At 40.2% G+C, this 27,930-nt stretch overlaps 1 protein-coding gene across 1 annotated transcript; it reads right to left on the reverse strand.

Moving 5' to 3' along the window:
• Window positions 1-1,563: 1,563 nt before the first annotated feature.
• On the reverse strand, window positions 1,564-27,001 carry trim37 (tripartite motif containing 37). Its single transcript, XM_080867150.1, has 26 exons — window positions 26,765-27,001; window positions 24,891-24,960; window positions 24,637-24,738; window positions 23,295-23,335; window positions 22,806-22,922; window positions 22,398-22,485; window positions 22,159-22,281; window positions 19,890-20,013; window positions 18,706-18,773; window positions 17,673-17,797; window positions 17,353-17,403; window positions 16,916-16,997; window positions 16,707-16,783; window positions 15,858-16,037; window positions 15,644-15,758; window positions 15,225-15,416; window positions 14,738-14,871; window positions 14,530-14,612; window positions 12,497-12,745; window positions 11,042-11,350; window positions 8,846-8,992; window positions 6,267-6,462; window positions 6,069-6,160; window positions 4,526-4,636; window positions 3,453-3,495; window positions 1,564-3,305 (listed from the first exon to the last, which is right to left on the reverse strand). The coding sequence occupies exons 2-26, from the start codon at window positions 24,909-24,911 to the stop codon at window positions 3,296-3,298; spliced, it is 2,880 nt and encodes a 959-aa protein (XP_080723276.1). The 5' UTR covers window positions 24,912-24,960; window positions 26,765-27,001; the 3' UTR covers window positions 1,564-3,295.
• Window positions 27,002-27,930: the final 929 nt, after the last annotated feature.

Raw genomic sequence — 27,930 nt, forward strand, 5'->3', positions numbered from 1 at the left:
TCTTTGAATCTTTCTTGTATTTTCAGTCATTCTCAGTCCTGCTTTGAATCCATCTGATCTTCTTTCCACTGCTCACTTCCAGGTTGACTACAACGAATAAGGAGCATGCCCCTTCTCTCAAACCCACCATGTGCATGCTGTTCTAAACAACATCCATAAACCCTCTCGTTTTTGTTTTGTTTTTTTTTACAATTACAATTACAGTGACAGGAGAATTAAACATAATTAAGTAAAAGGATGAAATACAAGCTGCACATACAAGGGCTCTGAATTCAAACTCAGGACCTCTGTAGTCTTGGGTTGACAGTGTATTACGCCTGTTTCAAGCCTAATTTTTGCACATCTCATTTTTGGTAATTTGCACTAATTCTTCCTCTTGCCATCATTTTGTGAGTCGCTTCAGTGCCACTGGATTTTTTTGTTGTTCCAAGTCTTTTAGTCCTGTTAGAATGTAAACCCATGATGAAAAGGTCACATGTATCAGAATTTTTAAATCACAAAAGGCTTTAGTCTGTAGGCACTGGGCGGAGCTATGGTGGCGATGTCCTTTCAGCATGTAGATGTCTCAGCCCTGGAGGTTTATCAACCATGCCAAACTCACAAAGACGTGAGTTCTGATAACTTCCAACGCTATGGCGGATAAATGGCATTCTCCAAGCCGCCACAGACACGCCCGTTAACGAAGCTGCAAACGCTTCACCAAGCTTAGCATCACCAAGGTCTTTGGATGAGATTGAGAAACAAAATTGATCAAATTGAATCCCTAGTAGTTGGTTGGAACATAACATCCTAAAATAGCATAAGAAACAGGGCCAAAATTGAGTCTTAAATTCAAAATGGTGAACTTCCTGTTGGGTTTCGGCTACGGCTCCAAGAGCTTTACGAGCATAAGTGAGCTGTGGGGTACACAAATAAGCAACCGTGCTCTTTCTCAGTATCATAAAACATTTTATTTATTACACTCACAACAAAAAGAAAATATACACATAAAATTATAGACTGCAACTTCTGGAAATGTAAAACAAAAGCAGCTTTTGACAAAACAACATGTGAAGAATATGAGCTTTTCCATGTTTCGGTCATGTATGTGAAAGTGCGCAACAGTGGAACAGACGAAAAAGCAGAATTTACAAGATGAGCTGCAATGGACTTTTTCAATTATTAGTGTAAAGACTTGGTGCGCACAAGAAGTCCATCTTCTTTCAGTCCAGCTGTTAAAGCCATGTGCATTCAGGCACAGCCTCAAAAGAACATACTCCAACATATTTACAACACAAACTCCCGATTATGGGAAGAATAAGTGGCTTTTAAAATGAGTTACAGCTGAGGGGTGAAGGAGAAAGGTCTGACAGAGTGCTCGACATGTTTTCTCCCAGTGAAGTGCAGCAACAGCGTTTCACTCGTGTTCGCTCTGTTTGTTCAGAGAAGTGAGGTGAGAAATAATTAATCCATCAAGAAAAGCCAGCAGGGCAGCAGAGCACACGTTACATAATTACAGCGATTCTTATTAAGCTCTGCTGTCAACTCCTCAGAAAACTAAATGTGCCTCGACTTTAAAGGGTCAGTTCACCCAAAATTAGAAACACACTTTCATTCTATGCAGATTATTTTTGTTTAGTTTACTCCCCCCACCCAAAAAAAAACAAAAACCAAAAACCTTCCATCCTGGGAAGTTTTCATTAGAAGGTCCCCACATATTTCCAATTAAATTATCAATGGTAAGAGGGTCTAGAAGGAAAGTCATTTTTCAGAGCTCCCCAAACTAATTAGCACTCACCTAGAGGTGCAGCAATTATTCAGTAAATCTAGATAAAGAGGAAATTAACGGGCAAACTTTCTGATTAGCCGATCGTTTTTTTCTGCGACAGTCATTTTTCACTCTTTGGAACCATTAAATAAGCCAAATGAAATCCTGAGAAAATGATCCGTAGGATTAATCGAGAGAGTACTAAGTAAATGCCCTGCGTGCCCCTCCATCGTGTCCATGTAAGAACAGCAATCTCACTAATAGATAACACTACGTAAGCTTTTTAATTTGGGTGTACTAGCCCTTTAAATTTTGCACTTTTGTGCCTGAGTACAGCCCACATACAGAAACTCTCCAGAGCAGATGTGCTGACACACCACATCAGGAACACAGAGGTGTTACTAATAATTTAAACAGAGCTACTGCCTCAGTTTCAGCTTTTCAATGCTCGCTCACTCACTGCAGACTTAAAACATGGAATAAAAATAAATAAATTTTAAAAAAAAAAGGCAGTTGTTTTAGTGGTGTTTGAATCTGTGGGAGTGGAGAGGAGCAGGTGTGGATAGAGTCCAGTAAAGCTAACAAAGATTTTTACAGAATCAAGAGAAGACCCAAACTCAGACTGCTCCTTTAAATTAATAATAACTGATGAGCTGCCAGGTGTGCTGTATGTGTGTCAGTCTCTGCGGGCAGAGGCCCGTTGCCCTGCAGTCACTGGTGTTTATGCAGATGTTGAACTGAAAACACCTGCCTGAGAGTCTGAGGGTCACCGCGGAGGCTGCGGTGTGCTATGAAGTTTCAGCCCACAGACTGCAGCGGCAGCTTCATAAACCACGTTACTCAGTTGATCGTTTAGCCTTTTCAAATGTCAAATAAAGTCTGACGCGGCTGTTATTAAGAGCGAAGACATTTACATGACTTACAAGGAAAGCTAATGGTTCACCTCGAGAAAAAGAACAAAAAAAAAAAAAAAACTGTGTGTCTGAAACGAAGCGTTTGAGCGGTGGATAAAGAGAGCCGAGTGGGTGAAGGAAGAGGAGAAGGTGCTGGGCCTGAAGGGCAGGAAGACTGAACTCAGCATGAACAGCACAGCAGTAGAAACACTAAACTCTTATTGACAGGCTACATATTATTTACATATATATGCTGTAGACAGGCCAGACTTAGAAAAGCATTTATACACAAGGAATTAAATAAAGTGACTAAAAAGCACTGCAGTCCTGCTTCTATGCACCTAACACTGTTAGAAATTCAGTCATTAAACAAACAGCAGTGTCGCCATTAGTACGTGGCTATTAAATAATGAGACTAACTGACTTACGTAAACCCAGTGCTGCTATATAACAGCCACACTGACGAGCAAAAAGCAGCACCGAGGGGTCAAACCCCCGAATGAAGACAAACCCAGAACAGAGAAAAACAACTTTAAACGCAAACGGTGATGTTGTTTGTCTTGAAGGGAGCAGCTCTGTTGTTTCTGCACAACATGAAGTGACGCTCTTAACAGTTATTTCATTAACTTCTGCCATGGTCCTATAATAAAGACATTCAGGAAACTCTAAGAAAAAAAAAACAAGTGTTTGTTTTCAGTTCATGCATAACAAATAGTTTCTACTCTACAGCTGTGTGTAACTAGCATGTGTGTCCTCTCCAGCCATTATTGCATCGTTATTATGGCGTGAAGCTGGCGCCCTTCTGCGCTCACCTGTCAGCAGGTAGACTCATGTCATCAGACAGGAGCTGCTCTCCTGGAAGAAGTAAGGAGGAAAAACACGCCAATCTGTGTGTTACTCATAACACTATTACAACACAAAATCAGCATCTGAACAGGAGACAAAAAGTACCAGGAAATTCCCAAACATCTGACTATTAAATTATTTTAGCTAACAGTAATCCACAAATATACAGATGAGGGAAAAAAACAAAACAAAAACTGCCAGGGTCGAAATCATTAGTCTCTCTGATGATGTGCATCCTTTTTGCTGGATAACAGTCTGCTGTCTCACACACCACCCCTGTGGGATCCCACTCACCTCATCCAGTTGCTCTCATGTTTTAAAAAAAGTAATAAAAAGAAGTGGTACTAATACTCATCAAATATAGTCGCCCCCCAAATCTGCGGGGATTACGTTCCAAGAGCACCAGCGAACTGTGAAAACTGTGGATTTTGGATGTGGTCAAAGAAAATGCCTATAAATGCCTTTAAAATAGTTTAAACCCTAAATATGCATTTGGGCAGCATCATAGAGCTTTAAGAAGAACAAAATGAAAAACACAAGAAAACTGAGCAAAACACTCGAGATGGCTACACGTGGTAAACTGATGATGCAGGAATGCTGGACTCCATCTGCCAGAGACGCAGTAAGGAGAAATGAATAACACCCCTGGACTGGCTACCTTTAAACCTCCTGCTTCTGAATACAGGGGTGGTACACCATCCCAATCTGCCTTCTCCTTAAAAAAAAAAAAAAAAGAATAAATAAATAAAAAATAGTAAAGGATGTGCAAGGCTGTACATGAACGATTATTATTTAGAGTCTAAGGAAAAGTCTGCGAACGACTGAAGCTGCGAACTCTGTACATGACTGTACATGTATACTATACACGCACATACCAAAAAAGCGCTAGAGCAGAAAGAGAGGGAGGAGTGTGTAGAGATGATAACCACCAAAGAAAAAAGGGAAACATTAACAGATTCTGCAGAATCTGAACAATGATTTTAGTATCTACATCATGCACCTTGGCTCTGCCTCATTTCATGATGTGTGTGCTGGTTACCTGTGCAGGGTGGAGTGTGGTTGTCGTAGCGAGAGTTGTTGCTCTGCAGGGCCTCGTCCTCAGTGTCGCTGTCGCTGCTTGTAGCCGTCACCAGGACAGATGCCGGCTGATCTGCAGACGAGACGAGAAAGAATGAGACTGTTACACGTGTGCAGAACTCTTTAAGTTCCAACTTCTCAGGCACGCTCATAATTCAGTGTTACAGAATTCTTATTGCGGGAGTATAGGGTGTCTGGCCCATTGCTACGGGCCATTCGATCCCTATACAACTGCTGCAAGAGCTTGGTTCGCATTGCTGGCAATAAGTCGGACTCGTTCCCAGTGGGTGATGGGCTCCGCCAGGGCTGCCCTTTGTCACAGATTCTGTTCATCATTTTTATGGACAGGATTTCTAGGCGCAGCCAAGTAGCGAAGGGCTTTCACTTCGGTGGCCTCAGAATCTCATCTCTGCTTTTCGCGGATGATGTGGTTCTGTTGGCTTCATCGGGTGGGGGCCTCCAGCTCGCACTAGAACAGTTCGCAGCAGAGTGTGAAGCAGCGGGAATGAGGATCAGCACCTCCAAATCGGAGGCCATGGTTCTCAGCCGGAAAAAGGGTGGAGTGCCCACTCCGGGTCGGGGATGAGTTCCTGCCCCAAGTGGAGGAGTTCAAGTATCTCGGGGTCTTGTTCGCGAGTGATGGGAGAAGGGAGCCGGAGATCGACAGACGGATTGGGGCTGCAGCTGCAGTAATGCGGACGCTGCACCGGTCCGTTGTGGTGAAGAGGGAGCTGAGTGTAAAAGCGAAGCTCTCAATTTACCCGTCGATCTACGTCCCTACCCTCACCTATGGCCACGAGCTGTGGGTAGTGACCAAAAGAACGAGATCACGGATACAAGCGGCAGAAATGAGCTTCCTCCGAAGGGTGGCTGGCCTCTCCCTTAGAAATAGGGTGAGAGGTTCGGCCATCCGGGAGGGGCTCAGAGTAGAGCCGCTGCTCCTCCACATCGAAAGGAGCCACGTGGGGTGGTTCGGGCATCTGACAAGGATGCCTCCTGGGCGCCTCATGGGGTTGGTGTTCCGGGCATGTCCCACCAGGAGGAGGCTCCGGGGCAGACCCAGGACACGCTGGAGAGATTATATCTCTCGGCTGGCCTGGGAACGCCTTGGTGTTCCCCCGGATAAGCTGGAGGAGGTGGCTGGGGAGAGGGAGGTCTGGGCTTCTCTGCTTAGGCTGCTGCCCCCGCGACCCGGCCTCGGATAAAGCGGATGAAGATGGATGGATGGAGAATTCTTATTGAATTGATGGATTTCACAGACCATCAGTCAGAATAGGGGAATGATTCCTTTTTTAAAGTATGCTGAGTGCCAGATGTTCTTTTTTAATTAAAGAAAGTATCATCAAGCTTCAATTTTGCAAACTTGTACCAAGACTAAATTAGACTGACTGACGGGGACACGGCCTTGTAGCATGACGCACAAAACCCTGCCTGGTATACAGAGAGCCAATCCAAATCATCAAACACAATCACTCCTGAGGCTCACAGTTAGAAGGTGAACCAACCTTCACATGACAGCAGCTGTGCAGACGGCACCTCCGGCAAGGACTGATGGGAGTTTCCTGAGCTCTCAGATTCACAGTCCAACGCAGCTGCCCTGCAGCGGGAAGAAATGAAAGACATATGGGACCCTGGCGTTCCATTACACGGCTGTCTCTTGCAGATATAATTTTTCTTGTGCGTGAGGAGTCTCTGGGTCGTACCCCAGGCTCCTGCTGCCACAGTTCTTGCTTGAAGCCATGTAGCTCGATGCTGCCAAGGTGAAGATGTCTTCCCTGGACCCCGAGGCCCCGTATAGCTGTTGCTCCATCGTATATTGCTGCTTAGAGGTGGAGGGCTGCTCTGATGCGGTGCTGAGAGACACCAGGGGTCCCTGGAGGCTGTCAGCCTTCAGCACTCCTGGAATGAAGACAAAAGCCAAGTCACGTGATGGAAAAGTGGGAATGTGCTAAGAAAAGATAAAACAGGGAGCTGAGTGGGTGTGACCATAAAGTAATATTGTGTATTATTTTTCTAAAAAAAAGCCCTGCTGGCGAATCCCAGAACCCATCAGTCATTAAACTGCAAATCAAATCTGGAAGCACTGAAGACACTGTCATAATAAGTTTCCTTAGAGCCTGAATAAAAGAAGCACTAGCGTAAGCATCGTCTTGAGGAGTGTGCAGAAATCTCTAAGTTCGACCTTTTTCGGCATGGCTTGCTCGTGATTCATTAAAATCAGAAGAGTTTATCTTCTTTGGAGCATGAAAAGTGTTTCTTGGGAATCAACGTCAAAGATCGTGGGACGTTCAGTTTGAAAATTCCACTATGAATAAGTTATAAATGCCTCTGCAATGAAGCAGGATTTTGTCTCATCCAGGTTCATCCTGGGTTTTCTGTACCACGGAGGAGGTTCACACTTCTTATCAGGGTATATCAGCTTGGTAACTTAAACTGCGAGCATAATTAGAGATCAACAGATATGAAATCACCGCCTGCTGATTAATTCCTTGGAAAACAGCATCACCATTCCTGGAAAAACCCTCGGACCACTGTGTGCAGACAGTAATATCTAATTTCTTTCCATTTCCCTGATGATCAGCAAGAAATACAAATTCTCAGAGACAATTTTATTGTTTCATTATTTTTCTGTTGGCTGTGAATAATTTTTATTGTTCTACAAGCAGAGCACTTCTTTGTATTTGTTGACCTTACATCCAGTGTGCATGCAAAACCAACTTAAAAATTTATTTAATAAAATAATTAATCTTCGGTATCTTTACACATATTTACACAGTTGGCGCACTTTCTTTCCAAGCTTCAAATAAGTTCAATTTCATTAACATAGTAGCTCTTTTATTCAGAGCTGTATGTATTAAATTAATGTAGAGTGATTGGTTATCTCACATCGCTGACTCATCTGGAGCAGCTGTGTTACTTTTATTCTGTATTATGGCTTTACTTGCTGATACACTTAACAGTGTGATTGTTCAGATGCTGGCAACGCCAACCATTTTTACGTAAACGTTCATACGCAGATCAGGAAACCCTGGGATAACTAAAAAAGTTCATAACCAGCTTTGTGTAACCACTCATCGTGATCGCCAGTGTTGGGGTAAGTGAATCCCTTCATACTGCAGGTTTAGGAGAGTGTATAATGTCTTTGGATATCTATTTATTTTGATCAGATGGTGGTGCTACAGAATGTTCAGTGGATAATAAAAACCACTGTGATTTGCTGCCTTAACTTTATACCTCGTGAAAACCCTACTAGCAGTAACCCTTGTTTCCCTTTTCTGAACCAAACAGTGTCTGCTTATAGAACAAAATGACTGGGTTTACTGCAGGTGGTCTCCGCCTATACAGTTACCCCTGAAAAAAAAACAAAACTATTCTAATGGTCATTAAACTAGGTCATTATTAATATATACTGAGGTGTCAAAACTAATCATTATGGGTACAGAGGAGGTCATCACATATTGTCTGTATTGGGAAGAGAGTTACGATGATTTTTTTTCCCCAAATGAAAAACCTCATTTAAAACCCTTTAAGGGGGTTTTTTGTTACCATGATATTCAGAGTGTCTTAAAGGTGAACTGCAGGCCACACCATAATACTGATATGAAAAGTTTTAAAAGCTCAACCTCTTAAACCACAATATATAATTTATGATGATTACATGACTCATAAAGGGGAGATCATGAACTGCACGTCTGAAGGCTAATCTAATAAAGTCACCTATAAAAGTCAGGAATCAGATTTTTTTTTTAAATTCTTATAAAAGAAAAGTGTTACTGTTTTTGTGTCGATGTTAAAACATAAAAGCAACTAAAGAATCACAAACTATTTTAAGTCTTAATGAAGCAGTACAGGGGAGAGTAAATATAAAAATCAACTGCAGAAACTTCAGGATCCATCAGGTGGATACTTGACTGAGTAAAGTGCACTCAAGCAGTCAAGCTCTGCACCCTAAATTTTCCGCACAATCACTGTTGATTCTCTAAAACAAAATCAAAAAAATAAATAAATCAACCCTTCTCTATCCATATTTTGTCTAAACAGTTGTAAATGTTCACCTGAAGTGACGAAGTAACAAACAAATGATCACCTGACTCTGCCGTTTGTCTTTATTGCACTTTAAAGATCAGTGTTTCGGTTTTACAACATCTACTGTTCACGTCATTCTCACAGATTTGAATTCGGTTTTTTAGGACAATGTTACACCTTGGCTGTGATTTTATGCAGGTTTAAAGGAGAATAAAAAACAAACAAACAACAACAACAACAACAAGAATACACTTACCCTCTGCTCCTCCCATCCCATCTTTAGGATGCAGGCTGAGCTCCAGAGCAGCTTCTGCTCCCCTCAGGTCTTTTTCCATCTCCTCTGGACTCCTCCTCTTCACAACCAGAGAGCTGCTGTCCAGGACAGGAGACAGAGACTTCCTGGCTGCACACAGAACACAGACACACAAATGTAATAATAATAATAATAATAATAATAATAATAATAATAATAATGATAAAAACCATATTGATTGTGCCAGCAGAAGTCCCGTGAGCCTTGTTATCTGGAGTTTAATCTAAAGATAGTGAGGCAGGCCTTCCTGGCTTAGTGTAATAGGGGAATATGGAAAGTAAACTAATCCATCTCTTCCTAAGACTGTGCCAAAACAAAAACAGCATAATCTGTCCTGACAGAATAGAATCTCAAAAAGTCCAAAATTTCTCTGGGCACATTTTTCCAATGAAAAATTAGCCTGAATATCATCCACTGATGTTTCCCAGAGCTAGCAGGCAATATTACAAGTTTTATGCAATGATTAGGGTTTAAAAGAGTTTATTTCCCTTATAAGCTATAAATAAAGCTACAAATGATGTAAGGTTAGTTGGATCCAAAGAAGCAGCAAATATTGACTTTCAATGTTGTAATTAAATGGTAAATGGCCTGTATTTGTATAGGGCTTTACTTAGTCCCTAAGGACCCCAAAGCGCTTTACACTACATTCAGTCATCCACCCAGTCACACACACATTCACACACTGGTGATGGCAAGCTACATTGTAGCCACAGCTGCCCTGGGGCGCACTGACAGAGGCGAGGCTGCCAGATACTAGCGCCACCGGGCCGTCTGACCAATTCCCAAAAGACACAGAAAAAAAAGAAACTGAGGCTATGCCAACCTGTCAACTTGCTTCAGTCTCAGCAAGAGCATGTTAACCTGTTAGGTTTTAGCTTAGTGGATTCTGAGAGTATACGTATATCTGAGAATATAATGTAAACATCCTGTTCAAAAACAGTAAAATTTAGACCATGTAACATGTAACATATTGGAATCATATAAACACTTGGCAATAAATGAGTAATAAAAAATACTGGTGGCTCCCAGTGCTGTCCCTTAGCCTTGTAGTAGATACACTTGTGGTAAAATCCTATGTCGCCTTGTTCTAATGTCATTGCATTCAGAATATTTTCAGAAAACTTGACCTCTGACCTTGAGGTTAAAGTCGCCAGGCTTTGAAGTTGTCTGAGATTTTTAGTAGATGTACCTGTGGTATCAATATTTGAAAATATTAGGCGACTTCCTTCTTGAGTTATCACGTTCACAAACTCGGGTGTCCACACCGCCCACCCAGCCCACAGCAATAGCTCATCAGCCTTTTGCAGCTGATGGGTAAAAACGATATGTGTCAATTTAATATTTTGCAGTATTTTATGTTTCTGACCAAGTCCGCTTAAAAATGCTGGCCATCTGTAGTGCATTAATCTGCACTCTGCAGGCGAGTGCGATTTTTGCGACACTCGAGTATAACTTGGAAAATATTAGCTTATAACCAACTGCTGTTGTTGTTTAGCCAATTCATACTACTTCGCATGTGGCCGCTTTCTAAAAAGATACATAAAACCTGATTAGGTAGAACGGCAATGTCCAACTTGTCACTGTTTTCAAGATTGCAGGGCAACATGGTGGATTTTTACAGTGATGAACAGCTATACCTATTCAATAGATTTACTGTTCAAAAGCTAAAGAAAAAAATATCTGTAGGTCATCATGTACATTTTCTGTGATCTCCCAGCACAGATACGATGCTCTCTCTCTGTTATGTTCATTTGCTTTTGCAAAGCACCCCCCCAAAAAATTTTTTTAAACAAAAGTATTCGGGACAGCCCTACATATGAGTACCCTTGACAACTGACAGTGTGGCAACCCACACAGATTGTCCTCTCTATTCCGGTTTGCACATTTGCTGTGTACTTTGTCCACCAGAATAACATGCCATGCAAAAAGAAGCAGCATAGTTTTCACACAGCTCTTCATTTCTACAATGTTTTTTTCTTTTCAAAAAGAATTCAATAAATTCATTTCCTCAGGCAGAGATTGAGATAATCAAACGGACCAACTGTAGCGTGGGTAACCAGATAACTCAGATTCCCTGTTTGGTTGAAACTGTCACTGTTTACACATTAACACTGAACAGCTTGCAACAGCAGTCCTCACCGGGGCGGCAGGGTCTGGCTCGAGTCGCAGCTGCTCTCCCCACCAGGTCAAGCTCGCTGGGTTTATGACAAGCTGCCATCTCTGAATCGCCGTGATGAGACGGGAGCTCTTCAGCACCGAAGGCCCCAGATGGGCCAGGCCTGGGCTCCGCTGACCCCCGCACCTCCAGCACTTGACTCTTGACATCGGCCATCTTGCTGCGGACCTCAGCCATCTGAGCCTTGAGGCGGATGAGGACCCCCGAGTCCGGAGCTGATCGTCGCACCACCTGCGGACGCCGCTCTCGTTCCTTCCTCGAGTGAGGATGAGCTGAAGACACAAGAAACAAGTTAGAGAAGCAGATAAGGTGAAGCTCCAAATATACAGCTTAAAACTATGTTTGGGGCTATGGTCGCAAGCTGCATGGTGGTTCGGGGACCAATCAGAAGCTTCCCTGTTGGTACTGAGAAAAAGTTAAACATCAAATGTACCTAAAGTCTTTTCACAAACTGCATGGCAGTTATGCTAAGTTCGGTTTAAATTCTCCAGATACTCAGGAAAACACTTCAATACTTCCTTTATTACCTCCTTTAGCAGAGGATAGCGTCCTATAACTCACAACAAGTGGTGCAGATCACATAAATGTTAATTAACAGTCTGTTTCCTATTTCACGTAATAAACTGCTGAACTAAAGGTCTCAATGTGGCAAACATCTTATTTTACTTTATATTGTTTTTTTAATGACCTGTAAAAGTACGTAAGATGAGATTTTTGTAGTCCTTCAGATCACTGTCGTTTCAGACTTAATAACATCAGCTGTTACAAGGTGAGAGGGTAGTTTGTTGCCCTAAAAACTGTTTTTCTCTTTCCACCTTTCTTCAACGCTTTTAATCGAACAGGTCAAGAGAAAGTGGTTACAAAAGGATGCTGGTGGTAATGGTTTTGACCAATTTTTAAAGAAAAAAAAAAAATCCACAACAAATTAGCTCCAATGTTTCTCCTAGCAGAGGTGCTGGGACAATATTAGTCCCAAGAAAACTGATTTTGGTCTTTTTCTTTGTTCTTTTCACAAAATTCTTGGCGTTCGCTGCACCCTTCTTTCTGATTCCTGTAAGTTTAATTTTCCCACCCTGAAAATGAAAAGTTTGGTCTAATGTATTTCTTCTCCATAGAAAGCAGCAAAACCGATTCATATCGAAAGCAAGTTCAAATCCATCAAAAGAGAAAAAGGATGAGACTGATAAGAATCAGCATGAGGCTCTCTGGTAATCTTGTGCAAACACAGCGTTTATCCCCAAAGCCTACAGAACATCCTACATGTGTTTTCTATACTTAAATATGTTGAAACCAGTGCTGTTTACATGCTAACCTGTGACCTTACAAAGTGTTTTTTATTTTGAGGAACTCCTGTGTCAGAGTTTGAGTAATGACTCCCAGTTTAGTGGGACTGATATTTTGTTAGCGTGCCTACAGACCTTGGCTGTGGAGGAGAGACACCGGAGGCCGAGGCTGAAGACCCCACAGGGATTCCACGCTGCTGCGCTCCTTCAGATCCAGCAGCTGGATCAGGATGACCGGGTCGATCTCCAGGAGGCTGTTACCACCTGGCCCAACAGCACCGGTGGCGGCAGCAGCAGCAGCGGAAGCTCCACTGCCACTAGTACTACGACCGGCAGCAGCTGCAGCACTACGGTGTAATGATCGCACACTGGAGTTGGAACCGCCTGCAGATCAGACACAAAAACAGGGTTTATATGGTTCATGTGTGGCTGTGCTTAAATTAAAAGAGGAATAAGGGGTTATTTAAGTGATTATTGCTCCATTTCTCCTTCCAAATATTCATGTTTATGTGTTATTTGAGCTGTTTCTTTATGTTGGAGATCTGGTGCTCTTCATTGTTACTATAGGTAACTAAAACTAAACTAAAAGGCATTGTGAAAAACCTTTCAGTTAACTGAAATAAAAACTTGATTCAAAAGTAAACGTCAATAGGATATATTGTGTCCTTAAGTTTTTAATATGGTTAAATTTGCCAACAAAAAGCCTGAGGAGGTTTTAGCTGTCTGAACTTCTTAAATTTTTTAAAATACTTTTTTCCCCCCTTTTTTCTTTTTTTAATCTTTAGACCTACTGAATCTGGGATTCAAGTTTAAGTGAAGCTCAACAGAAACACTGATCTGGTTTCAAGCAGCAGTGAGACATGTTATTATCTGTACAGCCCACATGAGTTTCTGACTGGCCAGTTTCCAGCTGCTGGGAGAGAAAATTCTCTAAAGGTTTTCCAGACAAAGAAACCTGCATCAAAAACAGAGTTACAAAACAGGCTGGAGTCTCTCGCTGAATTGTAACCTAATCATAAAAAAATAAAAATTACTCCAATGTGGGATGTAAACAATATGCAGCAAAGATATGTTCAACTCTGACATCTAACACCCCCTCCCCACACATGTACACACACGGACACCAAGTGCTTCTATATCGGCAGGCTGCGAGGGGCATGGTGCACCAACACTGACTCATCCTCTTCATGCCTTTCAACACCAACACAGTCAAACACGCCTGAAGGAGCCGCTTTGAGGTCCACCATCATATTGCTGTGATCTGCCTCTACAGTTGTCAAACAACACAAATAGATTCCTAAAATTCTCAAACAGAGGCTGACTTTTATTTGCCTCAACTGAGGAGACAACAGGGCCTTTATTTGAGAAAGGACAATAAATATTTGATGGTTACACTCCGTAAATGGAGGGAATTGTTCAGTAAACCCACTGGGCTTTTGTAGCAACTTTTAGATGAACATTTTTGTCATGAAAATAATCAGATTTAACGGTTTAACTGCCCTACTGAGTTACAATGAGAACAAACACCATATTTTATTTAAATAACTGAAACATATTCATTTATACTATTAACCACAAGTTACAGCCCTCTAAGAAGAACTCAAGCATTTAGAAATCTTTTTTTTTCCTTTTTTAAAATCATGCTTTCATGTAATATGAATTAAGACTGGCTAAATTGCACTTGTATTTTGATTTAAGAGCTTCCATTTGATATTTCTAAGTAAGAAATAGAGGTTTATAATCAACTTTAATGTGTGAAAATGTCCTTATTTAGAACATCTGCTGTAAATGTACAACATTACACCTTGAGTAATGTGCATATTTAATATTACTTTAAATTGTGTTCTGCTTTATAGTCATTCATTATTGATTTCTCCTCCTGCTGATTTATACTTAAGAACAAATTAATGAAAGCTTATTTCAGGACACAATTTGCAGGGGTAAAAAAATAAACAGTTCTTTGTTGTTCAGCAGCATAAATCATGTGTTCACAAATCATGGTTCTAAGTTTGTTTCTGTTTGCATAGGTTAAATAATCCTTCAAGAACATAACGATAAAACTGACATCTGACATTTTTAACACTGCTGTGTGTTAAAAAAACAAAACAAAAACATGTCAGCTGTGGGAAACTCAAATCAAACAGTTTTATGAATGTTTTAAATTATACCCGTGGCTCCAGCCAAGTCATCAGGAAGCTCTCCTTCTTCTGTGTCCAGGTTGCCGATGAAGTCGACATCATTCTCCCCGGACCTGTGAAAATATTTCTGTTAGTATCCATTTCTTCGGCTTACCAAAGAAACCAAAGCCTTCATTATCAAATTACCACCAAGCACATTTTTTGTAGAAAGTTTCACAATAAAGCCATTTGTGCTCACATTGTCTCCTCGTCTATGTCGTTCTCCTCAGTGTTGCTGGTGGCTGTGGAGCTCCCTGAAGTGCTGCTGCCATCCAGAGGGTTCACCTCCTCTTCTGTCAGACAGTCCACCTCCAGGTCACCGTCTGACAGCTCCTGGACAACAGAGGAGCCAGGCAATTAATGAGCTGTATCTCGTACAGGAAGACGCTGGATCCCAAAACCTCCAGCTCTTATTCATTTGATTTTTAATTAAAATTCAATGAAATGCCCCATAAAAAGAAAATTTTAACACCAATAAATTAATAGCTTAATCAATAAAATACCTAAATAATACTAGATAATTAGTAGTTTTTGACATAGTCATAACACCTCCAGTGAAAACATGATGCCCATCACCTAAGAAAACCTGTATAAGCTCAGCTATGCACAGACACCCTCTCGAATAAGAAAACATTAAGAAGCAATCAGCTGTTTTTTCAAAGTCAAGCAGTATTTTCCATCCTCACATTAGAGTCATCGTGTTGCGTCCTCTCTTCTTCTTCTCCTTTCTTATTATTGCTCAAAGTGGTCTGAATCTCATCGTCACTCTTCACCGAGCGAGGGTCTCTTTCAGAGGTCGTGGTTCCCGCAGCAAGCCTCAGGTCAGGAGGCGAGGAGCTGCGTGAGGTCTGACGGCGAAATAGCTCGATAGCGAGCCTCTGGAATCAGAAATACAGAGATTCGGGGAATATTATTTAGCTCAAAATAAACAGACACTTAATTATGGAAGCAACTGACTCAGAGACTTTGGCATCTTTGAAAACTTTGGAATCTGTTTACTCTAAAACAATGGCTGACGAGAGTCAGTGAATCCTAAATTCAACAAACAGTAAAAAAACAAAACATGCCTATAAATACAGAACACAAACACGGACAGACAGAGTACCTCTTTGAGATTGTTGATCTGCTGGATGTAGCCACTCTGGGCCGACTCCAGCTGGCTGATGTACCAGTACTGATCTCGGCACTTCTGGAAAAAGGTAGGTGAGCGAACCTGATAGCTGAGCAAAGAAAACCAATGATACTCAGTCACACTGGGATAAAAGATCTCCAACTCAACCTGATTCTACATGATTAGAATTGGGCGTGCGTGTTCTCACCGGAGGACCAGTGTGTCTGTCTGCATGTTCAGGTATCCCTCACTGGCTAGAAGATCAAGCCTGAAGAAGCGGTTGTAGCCCCAGCATTCACCGACCTCAAAGTCAGAGGCAAACTCCCGAATTATGTTCTTTGTGGGGTCACTGGAGGCCTGATGGACCATCTCCACACGGTACTCATATCTACGCATATCAAAGAGCATATCAACACACAGGAAATGCAGCAAAAGCAGAACTCATCCGGGACTTTTGAGGATGTATTTCTTTAAAGAACTAAAAGACAGTGAACGGATATTTAACACACCAAACTAGAAGTGATTAGTTTTTCAAGCCACAAGTATTATTGAGTCCAAGTAGGATCACCTGATTTTGGTATTAATCGGCTAAAAATGACAAAATTTGATGCAATTTTCTCGTTAAATATTCAATCAGGGGTTCCCCTGTTGCTCCCCTGGTTGAAGCGGTAACACGTCTTTAAAACATGAAAGAAAAAGTATTATCTCCTCACTGATGCCAAACTCATTTTTCAAATATCCTATATCATGTAATGTAGTGGTTTTTGTTATACTGTGCATCTATTAGGACCAGATTTTCATTTCATTTTAAAACAATCTTGACGGTTTTATGAAAAACACTGGCTGCATTATAACTGAACATTTTTAATCTATGTGTCTTCCTGCATGTTAACTGTAAATTATTCAAATTGGACTTGAAAATAAATCTTTTACGCAAGTCAATTTAGCCCCAGGCTTGACTGTAAAAAAAATAAATAAAAAATTGTCACAGAAAGAAAACAGAGCAGAGGAGGAATTTATTGAAAGAGCAGTCAATGTACAACAAAATATTACATACTTTGATGTTTCGGGAAGTCCTGCAGACAGTTCGAGGAACACAGACAGATAGTTTCCACGAACCACACCGTTACCGTCCTGCAGAAACACAGAGACATGTGCTGCTTTAGCAAAGACAACGTGATTTCTGTCTAAATTACTACAGTCACAATAACCAATCGATGTCAGCTAGAACTGCAGCCAGGTTTTAAAAGGCATACATCAACTCACTGGGTAGACTTTGAGTCTCCAGCAGAGGCCAGAGATCTGCAGGGGAGGGCTGTAGACCGGGTCAGCCCGCTGCCTCAGGGTGCTACAAACAAACATATATCAAACGAGCTGAAACCCTATCAGGATGTTTTGATAGATTTCCCATTTGAAGCTTTTAACTGGTTATTTTTACTCTGACTCATTTTATTTTGCATTTATATTTGAGTTTAACTTGTAACATTGTAATAGTGTGTAAAGAGATTTTAATCTCAAGGAACTTAGTTAAATAAAGGCTAAATAAATTTTTAAAAAGTACCTTACATTTTTCCATAGTTTATAAAATCCTCAACAAAATTTAAGGATGGTGTTTGAAGATAGGAAGAAGCTGACAGTATGTCAGAGTGAGAGTTCCTTGTTTGTCTTCTCTATGACCAAATGCAGCCTCAGAGATGATTTACCTGAAGTTGACTAGAACAAAAGTGCTGGAGTCATAGGCAGGAACCAGCTCACTGAAAGCACAAAGAGGAAAGATGACTGCACATAAAAGCACAATAATTAACCTGTAGTTTACAGTCACTGTCAGGTTATTTCCTTTAGTATTATGAGCCATAAAATTTAATCGATTGATTAAAAAAAACAAAAAAAAAACAAATGGGAATCTCCTGCCACATAACATTTATTATTGATGATAATTTTTGTTATCCCTAGTAGCTAAGGCATTTCGTTGCATCCTCCCTGGACCGTGAAAAGCGTCTGGTGTTGCAGCTGAGGATATTACCTAGTGAAGTCTGGAGGGACGGGCGTGGTGACGAAAGACTGCATGGGTTTCCGGTGGACCTGCTGGAACATGAGGAGGATCTCTGGGCTCTTTGAGATCAGTTCGCTCTTACTGCAGGAGTGAAGCTGTTCAGCATACACACAATTCAGGAAAATCATCTCGTTACTGCCAGCAAGCAGCTGAACAATCGATGATGTGTTGATTTTTGCTCAGAAAAAATAAACAGTTAACTGAAATTCAACTAAATGTTTTACTTAATTCAGTAACAAAAGAAGCAAAGTCAGAATATAAAAGTTCATTTCTTAAAACAAAAAAACAGTCTCCCACCTGACCCCCTCAAAATCTGATTCTTTTGTAAAAAAAATAAATTGTAATTGTAATTCAGTAAAATGTTACATTTATGCTATGAATATCTATGAAAAATAGTAAAGTGCAACTTTTTTGGAGTCATTTTACAAAATAACTTCAAGATGGTAAATGAGATGACCCATCCCTCAACGCTGCCAGTATTTCTGTATTTAATGTGCTGTAATATTTTCTGGCTGCTACTCTTAGTGCAGAAAAGCTCATGATTCATCACATCACATTGTAAGAAACAATCGTGCAAATGCAACATGCCTGCTCGCCCGATTTGTCGTGCAACATGCTCTGCTACTCAATAATGAATAAAAGAAGTTCCCACAGTGTAAAATAAAGCACTTACAGTGAATTCTCACCAGCTCTGCAGCCATTACATCATACTTTTGGTTTTATAACTTGCAGATGTATTGTTTGGATAGACCTCAAATTAGTCGTTTCCTTTTTAAAAACAGTTAACAGCACAGTTGAAACTTTTAAAATATTGCACCAGACACTTGCTATAAGAGAGGATTTAAAATATACCTTGACCTTAAAGACTGGAATATGTTGAATCAATGAGACAGCATGTATTGCTGTATTGTGTGTGGGGTTTCTCAGCTTTAATATTACACAACTAACAATATGCAGTAGGAAAAAAATGAATGGAGGCTTTGATCTGCTGCAGACGACCAACCTGATGCTCCACCTCCTGCAGCAAAGACTCCAGCAGCTCCGTCTCCTGGGTCAAGGACGTCTTCTGGCCTGATGGGGAGGAACGCAGTTCTATTTTCAGTACTCTTGTGCTGAATGTCAGCCCTGATGGAAGCTGCTGAGTGAGAGTGTGTGGGAGTGCAGGTTGTGTATGTGGGCGCCAAGTGCACGGATCCACTCAGTCCAGATAAATATTTCATATGTATATTACCCGCAGCTATAAAGGGCGCCTCTCACTGCTTTCAGTGGGGAGTCTGCGTGTTTTGTTGGGTGAAGGTCTCGACCTTTAGACACATTTAAAGCCAGTCTTGCAACAACAAGAAAACTAAACACTGCCATATGTCTTTAACCTGTTAAAATGATGCTTATTCTATTGGGAATGCATAACCAGGTGGCGACAGAACTGGGATTAATTTATTTAACTGCTGAATATTAATTAATGACTACAGTTAGTAAGGGTGACCCTAACGTACCATTCTCTTCAGATAACTCTAAATATGTTTTTTCAGTAGTTTCATCTCTTATTTTTTGCAAAATACTGCTGAATGCTCCTTAATTCATGTTTAATGATATTTTAATGGTAAAAAGATTTTATGTCACCCCGTCAGCAAAACATTCATTTTTTTAAAAATACTCCTGGCTCTGTATGATAGCCGAAATCTGGTCATCTCAGACATGCAGTTCTGTCTGTGAGTGCCCAAGCCCCACCCGCCTGCTTTTCAGCCAATCGGAAGACAATTGTTTGACCTTGTTCTAAACAGAGTTTGAACCATCTAATGGGCTGCAGGACATTTTTTTGAACAGTTAATCGTGCAAAGCTACTCTGGTGAAGTCAAAAAAATGCAGGTGAAAATTAGAATAATGTGTCCTCTCCTGCAGCCTAAAAGCCAGTCATTCAATTCAGCTTACCAGAGTTCTTTCAGTATTTTTACATAAAAGTAGGCAAGGTGTTCAGACATGGAAATAATGAGCTTGAAAGTGGTCAAAAATGTTTTTAAAATAAGATTTGAGGTCAGCTCTTTTTCAGATAAAAGCAATGCACTGAAATGATGTGTAATTAATTAAATTGAAGGTTAAAATGTATATAAAAAGCTAAAAAAAGAAAAAAAAAACATTTATCTGGACATCTGCTTTTGACAGTGAGTGTGTGCACAGTGTGAGTCCTACCCATGAGGGTGATGAGCTTATTCTTGAGCTGGTTATCCAGACGAGCGATCATCATTTCCACGGCGTTACGTATCTCTCGGACCCTCTCGTCTTTTGCACCCCTAACTGCCTCAACGTTCCTCTCCTGAACCATCAAACAAAACACACAAACACACTGTGTTAAATATGCGTTCACTGTGTCAACTTCACTGACAAGCTTTTATTAAAACAACAGTGCCATCTGCTGGATGTCAGCAATACAGCACGCCCATACTGTAGGCTGCGGATTTGATATCATTTTGAAGTCTAATCCTGTGTGTTGATTAGGACTGTTGTTCAATTCAATTCAATTTTATCTATATAGCGCCAAATCACAACAAAAGTTGCCTCAAGGCGCTTTATAATGTACAGTAGATACTTTATTGTTGTGGTCGCTATATCACAATGTCACATCTATCGTTGCATGTGAAGCATAGGAAATTGGGGGTAACAAAATAATTCAACTTATATGATTTATCAAGATGATATTTCATTTTCGAATGGAAGTATAATCACAATATACCTAGAGCTAAAATTTGACCACTATGATAATCTGGGATATGGAATTCAGATTAATGCAGTCCAAAGTTTTTGGTCTAACAGACAAACATGAAGGTATCCCGAGGCTATAGAAGCATCCTAAAAACTCTCAGGATACATCATTCAGTAGACACACAAACCAACAAAGTCAGGCACAATCACAGAAAGCATTTAGCCTTTTAAACAGGAGAGTGAGCTCATCCTCTCGCAGGACGTATTATATTCAAACAAAAAGCAAAAGCAGACTCCACAGACACTGAAACTGAACACAAGCTATGACGCAAACAGACAGTGTTTTTGCCTTGTAACTGACTTGCACTTATTTCAGCATTTATGGGCATTTTAATTTATTGTGTTATAGTTTATTATTATCTATTCTTTGTTTCACCTTTCGTCTCACTCTGTCCATCATGTCAGGTGACACGATACGTGTGAAGAAGCAGTTAGAGAGTGGATGCTTTCATAAGAGAGATAGAGAGACAGGCAGTCTTCATACAACTCATCTATGTGTATCTTTCAGGAGTATCATGATAACAGTTCCCTGAGTTCACTGCTGTTTGCTTTAATGTCACTGCTCAAATTGAGAAGGCCAGAGTGACCCTCAGGTGCTCCTGAATCCCACCACCGAACTACAATAATGTAGCAGTGTAATCACACAAATAATGACCAAGAAACACTGCAAAGTGCTTTGTCGGGACATTTCATGCTGTACCCAGTTGACATTAATAACCTGAAACTTTAAAGTGGGCCTCAGAGGTCCTAAGTTAAAACAATTTCCACAGGCTCTTTGACTTAAGCTTTCCTCTACAAGTGGGTCATTAATTGGGCTCTATGGATTATGGAGCTGATTTTATTTCTTTGTGCAAAACAAAAATGCTAGTTATTTTTTATATTAATGTCAGAAAATAAAAACATTTATGCATTTTCTGCATCAAAAAATGAATGTGTATAAATTCCTATGGCAGACAGTGTAACACATTGGCTTATCATAACAGTGGCATGTAAGATACAGCAATACATATAAAACCTATTCCTTCAGCAGAGAATCTAAACTCTACTTAAAGCAGCATAACTCATCGTGGTAATCTAGACCAGCGGTCCCCAACCTTTTTTGCGCCACAGACCATTTTATGCCCGACAATATTTTCACGGACCGGCCTTTAAGGTGTCGCGGATAAATACAACAAAATAAAACTAGTACCGGTACCGAAAAAAAGAAGATTTATTCATAACACACGTGAAATGACCCAGGAAGACCGAGTTAACGATAAAAACGATAACAAAATAACGCTGAAACCCGATAAAAACCCTGAAAACCACACATTTCACACCTGAGCCTCAACTCTCGCGGCCCAGCACCAAACGACTCACGGACCGGTACCGGTCCGAGGCCCGGGGGTTGGGGACCGCTGATCTAGACAGCTAAGAAAGGACACCTTTGTAATACTGAAAACTGAGTTTGCCTCAAGATAACTCGCCAACCCATTAATAATTCTTCATAGTTGAGGGAGAGAACATCCCTCAAGTCCCATGAATGTCAAGAAGAATTCAAATATGTACTAGGATATGAATCTGCAGTTAAAAAAGATTTACTGAAGAGGTGAAGGTGAAAAGTGATGAGTGCACGAAACAGAAGGAGTTTGATCTGACAGGACAGTAAATATCAAACTATTGAGCATTTGTTGTTCATAAGAGAAAAAGCAGTCCTCACCACTTCCTGCACCAGACTGATGAGCTCCATGAGGCGGCGGCGCAGCTTGGCAACCTCCTCCTTCACCTTGGTCACATGCTGCTCATAAATCTCCACCAGGGGCTTAAAGGTGTGGCCGCCGTGCTGGAAGCAACCAAAACAGCAAAATTCACCGGACGCCATCTGACTTTTATGTAGCGGAAAACTCATTAATGAGAGCGTTTCTGACTTTGCCAACTATTATATAAGTGAAGCATTACCATGCCTCCCCACAGGGCACACTGGTGACAGATGCATTTCTTACAGGTCCAACAGAAAACACTCAGCTTCTCGTGATGGTTCTCACATCTGCAGAGCAACAAGACAACCACTGTTTGTTTCCCACAACTGTACCAAATTTGATTGTTATTCTCTGAGTTGAGCATCACAGAGCATGTATAAGTAACCCCAACCAAAAAAAAAAAAAAAAAAAAAACCAAAACCCTGACAAATATAAAACAATGGTGACACAGAATGAACAAAACTTCTTAAAATAACTTTTCATAGTTCTGGCATTAAGATTTGATTTATGAAGAGAAATTTAAGGAAGACAGGGATATAAAAATGACAAGAACACTTTCAACTCAGAAAACAGGACTGGGACTGAAAGACACTTGTCAAGAACTCACTTGTCTTTATCGTTGTCCTCATGCTTGGTGAGGCTGCAAAGCTGCAGGGTGTCCAGCTGCTGGGTGACCTCCTCCGCCCAGCGACAGTTGACAAGCTCCCTCAGCTGAAGTGGAGCCCTGTACAAAAGAATGCACACACATATTTTAATAACTGCATAGCTATTCTAACATTATGAAGCAGATCAGAAAGTTATCTTGAGGCTTTTTGTCTGTTTCGCTACGTTTCATCAGTTTTATTGGTGTTCTCCTTGCCCATAGGATATACTAAAGACATAATATGCTTATGTCTTGCTGAATTAACTCACATCGAATTCATATGTATTCCACGCTGTTACATTGTGAGTTGTATAGCTCTTACACACTGTTTTTAGTCATTACTCTGGTCTTACCAGGTACCTTATGAGTTCAAACAAAATTCACATGGACCATGAATTATTCCACCAAATGTGATTAGTTATATGAAGTAGATGTGTGTTAGCAGGTGCTTACCGACAGTGTGGACACTGTGCTCTCTGCTCCGTCAGCCATCGCTGTTACACAGGAGAGATTTCAGCTTAAATACAAGCAGCACAAACAGTCTGCCAAAGATTCATGATTCAGGACATTTTATATTTTTTTCTTATTTGTACATTCCTTATAAAGACCAAGAAAAACTAAACTACACAAACTGATCCTACTGAGTGTGAGGATAAGCAAAGACTGACTCATGTGAATCATCGGCATCACACTGCTGCACTGTTGACCAAATATTATTGAAAGGGAACAGTAACAACTGTGGTTACTGTTGGTGGTTATTAACTTGATAAGTCATCTCAGTATTTATCAATGTAGCTATAAAACATGAAAGAAGTAGCGGTGGCAGCACGTGACCGATCCCAAAACCAGTCACCATCAAATTTTACAAAGATAAAAATAACATGTATAAAAAACACGAAGATCTTACACACATAACGGTGGGCTGAAAGATACACAGGTGTGCTGGACAGTGTGTAGTTTATTATTTTTTAAAAAGTGCTGTCTGAATGTTTGTGTGTTCTTTAAGGGTTTGGATAGTAAGACTGGAAAAGCTCTACATAAATCCCAACTGTGTGATTTAACAGACTTATCTGTCGCATCGCTTTATCATTAATGGCTCAATCACATTAGAGTAAAAATAGGACATCAACCTCATTTCAAGTTGGAAAAAAAACAAAAAAAAAACAAAAAAAAAACAGCCTAATGCCTGGTGACTTCCATTATTTTATTTATTTATTCCCCACATTCAGTGATTGATTTCAAGTAGTTGCATGAAAACAGTTGGTTGCCCAGAGGCTGAGCGTGAAACACCCTCAACCAGCAGGTGACCACTTTTAATCACAAGGTGGCTGCACAGTTTGGCTGCTTGGAGGCAACCTCTCAAATAATTGTGGTTTAAGTCTGATTCTATGATCACTCACGGACAGGTTGGCGAAGTTTTGCAAAATCTGCTGTCTATAAAAACGGACTAGCAACATGCTGCAAGCAATCTGAGTCAGTCTGCGCTAATAAGCATTTGCAACATGTGTTTCTGTAACAGGGGACTCGACAAAAATTGTTGGCAACTGGTTGCATTTGGTTTATATTCCTCTATAAAACCAAGGTTGTCAAGTACGTATGTTGTTTTGTGGCCCTTGTCTTTGAAACAACTATTAGAAAAGCAACAAGACTGTACGTTCATTGCACATAGTCGCAGTAATTTTGGTCACATCACAAAATTGATTAGATAAAAACTAAGATACTTGTAAAAACTGAATGCAGAGTTGTGGAGTGAGGAGAACATTTTCTGATCGCTGCTATGTCTAAACAGACTCACTCGTATACAGCTGAAGCAGCAGAGTTTGGAGCAATGTGGACAGAGGCGAGCATCCCTCAGTTTCTCCATGCAAATGAAGCATCGAAACACCTCAGCAATGCTCTGCACAGGGACAGAAGAACGTTTTAAACCGACTACAGCCACAGAACTCAAGACCACAGATTATGAAGATTAAACCATGCACATTACATGAATTTGGTAAGTAATACACTATATAATGTAATACATCATAGCAGTCTAACAGTGAAACTGACCTCAACACTTTGCTCATCCATTTCAGCCAGTTTGATGTTCTGGGCCTCACAGACAAGTCAAACAAGTATTCTAAAAAAGAAAAACAGTATAAGGATATATCAATAAACAAACTGTGCTTTAGTTGGACAGTTGAAAGTAGGCACCTGACATTTGAGATCAAGGTTTGCAGGATTTGAAACCTCACAAGCATTTCAGAAGGTTTACAGATGTGATGTAGAAACTTGATGGCTTTACTGCAAGCACACTGAGAATGGACCCCTAATTTTTGCTTTAATTACTTACATTTCTTAAATAAAACATCACTGTATAGAAATAGTTTTTTAATACAATTTAGTAATTTTAAGTATTACTAAAACAAATAATATTACTTTTTAAAATAAATACATCACTTAATTGTTAAGTTTAAATCTATACTCACAAGCCACTTCATTATTACCCCCATTCAACTGGTAGTTAACACAAATATCTAATCAGCCAAACACACAGCATCAACTCAGTACATTTAGGCATGTAGACATGGACAAGACGGCCTGAGGAAGTTCAAACCGAGCATCAGAATGTGGAATAAAGGAGATTTAAGTGACTCTGAAGCATAGCTGTTGGTGCCAAATGGGACCTATGACTGCATAACACATTGAACCTTGAAGCAGAAGATCAGATGACCACACCGAGGACCACTATTGACAGCCAAGAACACGAAAATGAGGTTCACCAAAACTAAACAGGACAACAGAAGATTGTTGAATTTAGTGTAAAAAATTGGTGCTATAAAGATGTGGGGGACATTTTTTTTGGCACACTTTGGATCCGTCATACTATGTGAACGTCTTTTAAACACCACACTTAGTATTGTTGCTGACTATGTTCTAAAAGGTGCTTCTAATGAGCTAATGTGCCATGTGAAAAAGGTCAAATCCCCTCAAACCCGTTTCTTGACCATGACAACAAGTACTCAAATGTCATTTACAGTAATCAGTCCAGTACAGTACCTTTGGGATGTGATGGAACAGGCGATTCACATCATACATGTGCAAATGAAACACCTGCAGCTGTGTGATGCCATCATGTCACTATGGACAAAATCAAAGGAACGTTTCCAGCTATTTATGCCACAAAGAATTAATGCACTGCTGAGGGCACAAGGGGGTCAAACCTGGTACTAGGAAGGTGTAATGTAGCTGGTGAGTGCATATGGTCCGGCATGACTGGAGCCTTTTTTGCAACTTTAAAAAGCAATTTACTCAAATGCTTAATAAAGAGAAAGTAGCATAAGTTGTATTTATTTATTTTTATTATCATTTAATTATTTCTTGTGAAAGCAAAAATGGCACATCTTTTACTTTAACATATCGTATATTAAATGGGGTTTGGAAGGTCTGGCCACATAAAAATCCAGGAATGTGCGGTAGTAAACAGCAGTTTTTTTCAGGTATTTTTTTAATATTATTATTATTTTTATTTAATATCCGAGTAAATGGGGAAAACGATCAAAATTGTCACCCCTGCAGCTCTAATCGATACTCAATAGTTGCACGTGGTGAAGATGAATGTAAACCTCAGTAACATCAGTGCAACTGTGTCTGTAGAGCACAACACAAACAGCGGGCTCGCCTACATTAGCAACAACATGACAGTTGTTGTGAACGGCAGCCTGCAATCTGTGCCAGAGGCCCAGCATCAGCAGACACAAAACCAGTCCGACAGCAGCAATGGCAGCAGCTATAGATGGAAGGAAGATATACCCTGACAGCAGCATATAGCAGGATAGCCTGAATACAAAAACATATATAAGTGCGTGTATGTATATTTATATATCTAGAAAGAGAGAGCTTTCATAGCTAGCTTGCTCGCATTAGCAGGGTCGTTCACTCACCTAGACGGAGAATCGGCTCTGTCCACCCCGCCAGATAAACAAACCACGGCTAACGGCTACATTATAATATATTACAACACCTCCGTCGCGTAAAGCACCGCAAAAAAATAAAAAAGACTAAAGTGCTACTCAGATTTAGCTGCGACAAAATAGACCTCACACTGTGCCGCACCAAGGATGGTATACAGCTGCCTTTCTACCTAAGCTGAAGATGTAACAGTGGTTGGTGAGAGGCTGTTTGTCCCCTAGCAATAACCAATCGAATGGCTTTTTTTCTTCTTCTATTAATTTTATGTGTTTGCAAGTGACAGAAAGTCTGTGGGGCTTTGCCGCCCCCAAATGGAAAGTTTGGGAAAGTACAGCGTAAACCTAAGGCAGGGCAAAGCACAAAGTGTACACTGTATATCGTAAACTGTATCGTATACTATATATAACTGTCTAATATATATATATATTAGTATATTAATAATATATACTAATATGAATATATATATATATATATATATATATATATATATATATATATATATATATATATATATATATATATATATATATATATATATATATATATGTTAGAGTGAGACAGTTCAATTGCCAGACTGGGAGTAGAGGAAAAATTTATCTTAAAACCTTCTCTTTAAACTGCTGCTGTGTCCACAGTGTTCGGTCTACAGCTATTATTTGACCCTCAAGACGTAGCCATCGTTATTCTCTTTCCAACAGTGTGTCTTCCAAAGCTCAGAGATGTAAACTTTTTGAACTGTGTGGATCCAAGTAGGGGGATCACATTTCAGTCATTCAGTGATTAAAAGAATATGAACTTTTAATATTCTTTCGGTTGTTTTCTGACTCTATTTTCGTTTGTCATTACTCAGCTTTTTCTAATTTACATTTTAAACCTGTTCAGCTACTTTTCAACTTCTTCTGTGTGAACGTCAGCTTTCAACAGTTCTGCACTTTTTTCAGGTGAAAAATTCAGTATTTTTCAGCTCATTCAATATTTTTAACTTAACATTCAGCAAATATATCATTTCAGCGCGAAACATTCAGTTTCTTCATTCATTCATTCTTCAGAAAATGCATTTTCTAGCATTCATACTGAGAACATATTCATACTTACTTCATCACTGGATTGTTATTAACTTCATAGCTGGGAGGCAGTG

This window comes from Rhamphochromis sp. 'chilingali' (genome assembly GCF_963969265.1).
Source record: "Rhamphochromis sp. 'chilingali' genome assembly, chromosome: 19".
In the NCBI taxonomy this organism is placed as follows: domain Eukaryota; kingdom Metazoa; phylum Chordata; class Actinopteri; order Cichliformes; family Cichlidae; genus Rhamphochromis; species Rhamphochromis sp. 'chilingali'.